The sequence below is a fragment of the Bubalus kerabau genome, chromosome 18, assembly GCF_029407905.1.
Source record: "Bubalus kerabau isolate K-KA32 ecotype Philippines breed swamp buffalo chromosome 18, PCC_UOA_SB_1v2, whole genome shotgun sequence".
Lineage (NCBI taxonomy): Eukaryota > Metazoa > Chordata > Mammalia > Artiodactyla > Bovidae > Bubalus > Bubalus kerabau.
The window spans coordinates 72903031-72910500 of record NC_073641.1 but is presented as its reverse complement, the minus strand read 5'-3'; the positions used below and the strand labels follow the sequence as shown (position 1 = coordinate 72910500).

At 60.0% G+C, this 7470-nt stretch overlaps 1 protein-coding gene across 1 annotated transcript; it reads left to right on the top strand.

Moving 5' to 3' along the window:
- Window positions 1-5372, top strand: NDUFS6 (NADH:ubiquinone oxidoreductase subunit S6). The gene is made up of 4 exons (XM_055554717.1): window positions 1-190; window positions 1018-1071; window positions 4289-4411; window positions 4938-5372. The coding sequence occupies exons 1-4, from the start codon at window positions 59-61 to the stop codon at window positions 5001-5003; spliced, it is 375 nt and encodes a 124-aa protein (XP_055410692.1). The 5' UTR covers window positions 1-58; the 3' UTR covers window positions 5004-5372.
- The last annotated feature ends 2098 nt before the right edge of the window (window positions 5373-7470 follow it).

Sequence of the window (7470 nt, the reverse complement as noted above, 5' to 3'; positions counted from 1 at the left end):
GGACGCCGTGCGCGTGCGTCGGCGTGTCGGCGCGCGGGGTTGAAGGTCAGCCCGCAAGATGGCGGCGGTGGCGACCTTCCTCAGGGTCCTGGGCCGGGGCGGCGCGGTGACGCGCGGCCTGCCCGGGGGCGCCAGGCGCTTTGGGGTGCGGACCTCGCCGACCGGGGAGAAGGTCACGCACACCGGCCAGGTATAACCACGGCGGCGCAGAGATTGCCCTCCCCTCGGGGCGCCCAGGCGGGCGGAGCCCCGGTCCGGCCCCCAGGTCCCGCGGTGCAGCGGCTGGGTGCTCGCGGGGCCCAAGTCCAGTGCTCGCGGTCCCGCCGCCCAGCAGCCCAGCCCGCGGCCCCCGCGTCCCACGGCCCAGTCCCCCTGGGGGCCGTAGGCGCCGGAGCCTCGGTCCAGCCTTGGCTGCCGCGGTCCCCTGGTCCCCGGGTCCCGGATCCGCGGGGCTGGGGCCGAGGGGCGGAGGCGCTCGGTGTTTGCAACCGCTGCGGTCCCGCCGTCAGGGCTTCGGCGAGCTCCGAAGCGAGGCCGACACCCGGGGGAGCCCCTTGGTTACTGTGCGGAGGCCTCCGTCGGGGTCGGAAACCGCAAACTGTGGGTCACATCTTGTAACGTTTGTGTAACATTAAATAGCATATTTAATAACTCGAGGGTCTGCTGTCGCCTGAAACACAGTCTTAGGTATAATCCTGATTCCAAAGAGGAGCGAGTAAGTACTTGTGACGTGGAAAGATCACGCAGCAGGTGCAGAGGGGAAGGATGCTCCGCGGCCTGTCAGAGGGCGGGTCAGCGTGTCCGCCTCCGCTGGGACTCCTCTCCTCTGGTTCTTCCAGTTTGGACTGCGGCCTGTGGTCGTGTTAGGAATCCCGCTGAGACGTGTCCGTGGGGCACAGCTCCTCAGTGTGTGATCACATGCACGGCCTAACATGAAGGAAACGCTTTTTGTGTAAGGGCTGTGATTGATACAAAGGTACAGAATTGGGCTGTAAATAGCACCCCTCTTCTTTTCAGGTTTATGACGATGAAGACTACAGGAAAGTTCGATTTGTAGGTCGTCAGAAAGAGGTAAGGAAAAGATGTGGTAAAAGAAGGGCTTGCCAGGCGGCTCCATGGCAGAGAATCCTCCTGCAAGTGCAGGAGATGTGGGCCCCACTTGGGGACTCGGGGCCTGTTCCTATCCAAGGTCCAGAGTGTCCAGGGGATATGTGTTTGTGTAAGATGTGCAGCAAGTCTCTCAGGCTTTCGTTCTTGCAAGAAAAAATTGGTGTTTCAGTTCAGTCGCTCAGTCATGTCCGACTCTTTGCAACCCCATGAATCACAGCACGCCAGGCCTCCCTGTCCATCACCAACTCCCGGAGTTCATTCAAACTCATGTCCATTGAGTCGGTGATGCCACCCAGCCATCTCATCCTCTGTCGTCCCCTTCTCCTCTTTCTCTGGTTTGCAAGAGACTTATTTTAAAAGATCTGGGTTTATTGAAAGACTGCACAGAGAGTACTGAGTTCCCATATACTGCACCCCCCCGCCCCACCAGGCTCCCTGTTGTTCTCTTGGCTGAACCTGCTCCCTTTGTTAGAGCACGTGCAGAGTGTTGAAACCTTGTGATTCATTCAAGTCTGTGGCTTCGGTTTCTTTGGGGTTCACTCTTTGTGTTGTACATTCTGTTGAGCTTAGGAAGCTTCCCCGGTGGCTCAGACAGTAAAGCGTCTGCCTACAATGCGGGAGACCCAGGTTCAATCCCTGGGTCAGGAAGATCTCCTGGAGAAGGAAATGGCAACCCACTCGATTATTCTTGCCTGGAAAATCTCATGGATGGAGGAACCTGGTGGGCTACAGTCCACGGGGTCGCAAAGAGTCGGACATGACTGAGTGACTTCACTTTCTGTTGGGCTTGGGCTTAGTTGCTCGGTCGTGTCCAACTCTGCGACCCTGTGGACTGTAGCCCCCCAGACTCCTCTGTCCGTGGGATTTTTCAGTCAAGAATACTGGAGCAGGTTGCCATTTCCTCCACGGGATCTTCCCAACCCAGGGATTGAACCTGCATCTCCTGTGTCTCTTGCATTGCCAGGTGGATTCTTTACCCGCTGAGCCACCAGGGAAGTACATTCTGTGGGTCTCGACAAACGCATAATGTCTTATATCCAAACTGCAGTGTCACTCAGACTATTTCACTGTCCCAGCCCCCGCCCCCCACCCGCTTATGCACCACCTCTTCACTCCCACCCCCTCAACAGTCCCCGACAAACCCCCATCTTACTGTCTCCACGGTTTGGTTGTATTTTGAGAAATAAAGCGGATCTGCACTTAGGCTGAGGGCCACGGAGAGCAGGAACTGGGCCGTAGCGCTGCCTTTGCGGGAAGGCGGGCTGTGCCCACGTGTGGCTCTTGGGCAGTCTTGACCAGCAGGCCCGTGTGGCCGCAGCGAGTCTGCACAGCAGTCCCTAGCCCTTGGCCTGGGACGGGCCTCCTGGAGAGGCGAGGACGGAGTGGGGCCTGCTGTGGTCCTGGGTCACCTCAGAGAGTCAGAGGGCCCGACTGGCCAGCTGTCCCCCTGTGGCGACAGACCTGTTTTCACTGCTCTGTGGTCACGCACGTGGAGTTAGAAGCCAGTGTTTCCTGCCCGTGAGCGACGGGCATCAAGGCCACCTCAGGCAGTGGGTGTGTTGGGCCCAGGAGGTGGTTAGCATGGCCGTTGCGGGGCGCTGTTTCCCGGGTGCGGGGCGCTGGGCCCGGGGCGCAGACCGCAGTGGGACAGCACGTCACGTGTGCTGTGGCCCGGCTGCGCTGCCTCCCTCCTTGCCCCCTTGCTGGAAGGAGGAGCCTGGGGGGCTTCAGGCAAGCCCCAGCCCAGGCCGACAGCGCCTTCCCGAGTCAGGACTGTCCCCCTCTGGGGGCTCAGTGTCGTGGTGGCCGCAGGCGGGCGGGCTCTGAGCTTCCCTCTGGCTCCTGGACCGGGAGGCCTGTGCTCGTCCCAGGCTCAGATTTTAACACCGAAACTTCGCACCCCTCCCCCTTCATTTGTAAAGTTGGATCATCGTTCCCTTCTCCTCACTGCAGTCCTGGGCCCTGGGGTGCGGCTGGGGTTCTGTGTGCAGGGCAGGGAGCCTCGGGGACCCCCAGACACGGCACCTGTCACCATCGTGATAAACAGACACTCGGTTACTCCCAGAGTCAGAATCACAGTTATCGTGGGCCGCATTTACAGCTCGAGGGTCTCTTCTGTGCACTTGTGTCCAGGGACGTCCGGGAAGGGAGAGGGACCCCACCGCTGACTGTGTGTGACCCGGTGACCCTTGGACCTGCAGAGATGGGTGGCCTTCAAGAGGTGGTCTGGCAGTGTTTGACCCTGAGCGTGTCGGCTGGGGCGGGATGCAGCAGCTGCCTCACATCCGGTCCGCGTGTAGGGGCGGGCGGGGCGCTGCCTGCAGCGCGGGGCTTACCCCGGGCCGTGCTCGGCGGGCCTGGCTCCAGTTCTGGCTGCCGCAGGTGAGCAGGTCCCTGTCCGTCAGCTCAGATGGTGCTCTCATGGCTTCCTGGCTTGAGTCCTGCATGAAGAGACGCTGGCCCCCAAGGGGAGAGGAGAGATGTCTCCTTGCCGTTTCTCCACCAGCTTAAGAATCACGAGTTGATTCCCTCCAGTGAGAAAACCAGTGGGCTTGGAGCTGCTCTGGGCCCAGCTGTGCCACTGTGCTTCGCAGTTACTGTGCCATCGTCCCTCCTGCCCCCGCGCCCCTGGCACCCCTGTGGAGCAGCCCTTGGCCCGAGTCAAGGGCTCAGTGTCCCACCTCCTGCTCGGGGCCAAACCAGCTGTTAGCTCAGAACCAGGTCCCCGTGTTGAAGTGGTCGTGGGGCCAGCAGCTGCTCCTGGTCGTTCCCTGAAGACAGGAGGAGGAGGGCATGTGTGTGTGTGTGTGTGTGTGTGTGCGCGCGCGCGCGCGTGCGCACGCGCGTGTGCTCGAGCCTGTGTATGAAGAGAAGGGGGTGGGGCAGGATGTTACCAGTGGGTGAGTCCAGGTAAAGACTAATGGGAAGTCTTTGGGCTGCTGTACTTCTTGGAGATTTTCTGTAAGTTTGAAATTACATGCAAATGAAGAGTTAAAACGTGTGTGCATGTATGTAATTATCTGTATTACGAAGATCTGCATTGATGTTTAAATGAGAAGGTGCAGAGTGTCTTTGCTGGCAGCGCAGTGCGGGCCTTGGGGGGGTGGTCTACACTGGAATTCCGCGGGAGCGTCGGGGGTTGGTATGTGTCTATGTGAGCGCTCCTGTCTTGTTGCAGGTGAACGAGAACTTCGCCATCGATCTGATAGCGGAGCAGCCCGTGAGCCAAGTCGGGAGTCGGGTGATATCGTGCGACGGCGGCGGGGGGGCCCTGGGCCACCCCCGAGTGTACATAAACCTGGTAATGTGCTGTCTGGCCCCGGCCCCTGTCCTGTTCTGTCCCCGCTGGCCGCACACGCTTGGCTCGGCCCTGCACACGAGCCGTCCACCAGGGCTGAGCAGAGGGCGAGCACGCACAGAGCTTCCAGGACAGGATAGAACTTGGGGTGGGCCGCCCCCTCAGGCAGGGCAGGCCCCGCCACCCCTGCTGATCCGTCCTGGCTCGACCCCAGCCCCGAGGGGGGCCTCTGCTCAGCACCTCTCTGCTCCAGTCCTCCCGGCCCCTGCCCAGGACGCCGCCTGCCTCATGGGCAGGGAGGGTGGGCTGGGACCGAGCCGACTGTTAACGGCAGGGAGCCCGGGGCCCTGACGCGTCTGGGGAGCGGGCCCCAGGGCCTCCGGCACAGCACGTCCAGCGTCAGGCCCCGCGGCTCCCCTGGTGGCAGTGTGTTTCCAGGGCCTGGCTTCAGTGTTGGACGTCTACCAAGTGTGGACTGACGATGGAGGTGGAAGATGGAAATAGGGAGCTCTCCCTTTGAATCTTTCAGGACAAGGAAACGAAGACGGGGACGTGCGGCTACTGCGGCCTGCAGTTCCGGCAGCAGCACCACTAGGGCGGCCGCGTGGCCGGGGCCCAGTGCAGGGCGTGCTGGAGGACCCGGGCGTCTCTCAGTCACTGAGGCCCGGCCCCCAGGTCCCGGCCGCCTGCTCCTTCCTCCCGGGGGAGCGTGGTGGGCGTGGGAGAAGTGGTGGGCCGCTCCGGCAGGCTCAGCTTCAGCCGGCTCAGCTCCGCCCGGCTCAGCTCCGCCCGGCACTCTGCCCCTCCTGCTCCTCAGCCGCCTGGTCTGAAATCCCACAAAGTTAAGTACTGTTTGAAGGTGTTAACAGTCACATGTGGACTGATTTAAATACTCTGTGTGTATTTAAGAGAGTAATGGCTATGATGTGTTGTTCCACAGAAATAAAATCCGGAGGGGAGAGGACAGAGGTGTGGTGGGTGATGGGGGGACCCGGAGGAGAAGTGGGGAGGAGGGATGAGGGAGGGAGGGAGGGAGGTTGCTGAGGGAGCACCTGCCCAGCAAAGCTGCTGAGAAAAGACGCTCCTGGATGCATGCTGATGATGAAGCAGAAGTTAAGGAAGCCCTGGAGTCTGCAGGAAACAAGACTAAGCTTCCGGTTGGAAGGACCGGTGACCACACCGGCTGAGTTCCCAGAAGGGCGCCTGGTGTCCCCTTCAGCCCTGGAAGCTGGAGGCGGTAAGTGCTCCAGAGGCAGGGTGCTGGGCACCCTGATGGAGGGGAGGCTCCAGCCTGCGGTGCTGGGGGCAGGGCTGTCAGCTGCGAGTGGGCTCACGGAGGGGTTCGTGCGCCCGGAACACGTGGGTGCTCATCAGGCTCGCCCAGTTGGAACTGTCTGTGCGAGCACGTCGGGGGTGTGGGGGTGGGGGAAGGAAAGGTCAGGGCCCTGGGGGTCTCACGGGGGTGGGGTGGGGGTGGAGGCATCTCTGGGTCTCCCTGCATTGGAGCGAGCGCCACGGGGCCCCGAGCGGGGATGGGCGCACCTTGATTTCAGGTGACTGGAGAATGTGTCTCACCCAGAAGGGGCCAGGAGGGGGGAACCTGGCCAGGGAGTGGATGTGGAGGGAACCAGGGGTGGCGGGCAGCCCACGCTTCCCGGCCCACAGGAGGGGACAACTCAGACTCAGGACCTGCACAGTAGACCCAGGGAGGGGCCCAGCCAAGCTGCAGGCTGCAGAGGGCTTCTGTCTTAACTCGTCAACTCTCTAGACTAATGTGGATGTTGAGTTTTACCAACAGAAACAGAGAACACATGGTTACCAAAGGGGAGACGGAGGGGTAAATCAGGAGGCTGTGACTCACTCACACCCCTGTGTATAAAATAGGCGAGCAGCGGGGTGCAGTACGGGGAGCTGTGCTCAGGGTCCTGCTGTAAGCATGATGGGAATGAGTGTGAAGACGTAGGTGTGTGTGTGACTGAGTCACTTCACAGCAGAGACTAAGTCAACTCCAGTTAAAAAGGCCCTTCCACTTCTGTCCCCTTAAAACATGTCAGTGTTAGGAAAACTTCACCAATGTGTCTGCAGTCGACTCTCGTCCTGGAGTAGCTGCGCCCTCCTGCGTCTCAGTTTACGGTCTCTGCTGCTCTGTTAATGTTTTTGCACTGAGTTAGTGAAAAGAGCGGAGAAGGCAATGGCACCCCACTCCAGTACTCTTGCCTGGAAAATCCCATGGATGGCGGAGCCTGGTGGGCTGTAGTCCATGGGGTTGCTAAGAGTTGGACACGACTGAGCGTCTTCACTTTCACTTTTCACTTTCATGCATTGGAGAAGGAAATGGCAACCCACTCCAGTGTTCTTGCCTGGAGAATCCCAGTTGGGAGCCTGGTGGGCTGCCGTCAGTGGGGTCGCACAGAGTCGGACACGACTGAAGCGACTTAGCAGCAGCAGCAGTGAAAAGAGACTGGATGCAGTCAGCCGTGGGGGGAGGGAGCATGGCTGGGTCTTTTCAGCTCTGGTCAGACTTGCCACACACGTGTGTGCCTAAGGGGGCCTCCCGCTGCCGTCACACAGTCAGGTTTAGCATGATTCCCTTCAGTGACCGAGCTCAGAAAGTGTTCATCATCCCTGAAGTCCTGAAATGTTAAAACTGTAAAAAATAACGATGTGCATCAGGCAACTCTTGGCCCCTGAGAACTCTCAGCCGTCTGTCCTGGAGTCTTAACTCATTTGAAGGAGCTTCTCCAACAGCCACAAGCCATTTGGAATGTGATGTGGGTGATTTCTACTATCCTCTGAACTTCTGTACTTAGAGGTTTTCATATTAAACATGTTTTAAAATCTTAAAATATTCTATTTCCATATAAAAATGTTCATGGGGACTAGGACCAACCTCCCGGGCTGGGGGTTTCAGAGAAGAAACGCACCCAGCAGCCTCGGTTTCCCAGAGTGCCGCGGTCCCGCAAAACGTCCAGATCCCAGCCTCTGCAGTCAGTGCCGGGGGCACGGCGGTGACTCACCTGCAGGCGAGCCCCGGACCCCACGCAGCGGGCAGGGTGGGGATC

What these genes read in the sequence shown, in the direction of transcription:
- NDUFS6 (XM_055554717.1), top strand. Translation starts at nt 59, where the DNA reads ATGGCGGCGGTGGCGACCTTCCTCAGGGTCCTGGGCCGGGGCGGCGCG. An exon ending in TTGTAGGTCGTCAGAAAGAG is followed by an intron (nt 1,072 to 4,288) that starts GTAAGGAAAAGA and finishes GTCTTGTTGCAG; the next exon opens with GTGAACGAGAACTTCGCCAT. An exon ending in CCCGAGTGTACATAAACCTG is followed by an intron (nt 4,412 to 4,937) that starts GTAATGTGCTGT and finishes TGAATCTTTCAG; the next exon opens with GACAAGGAAACGAAGACGGG.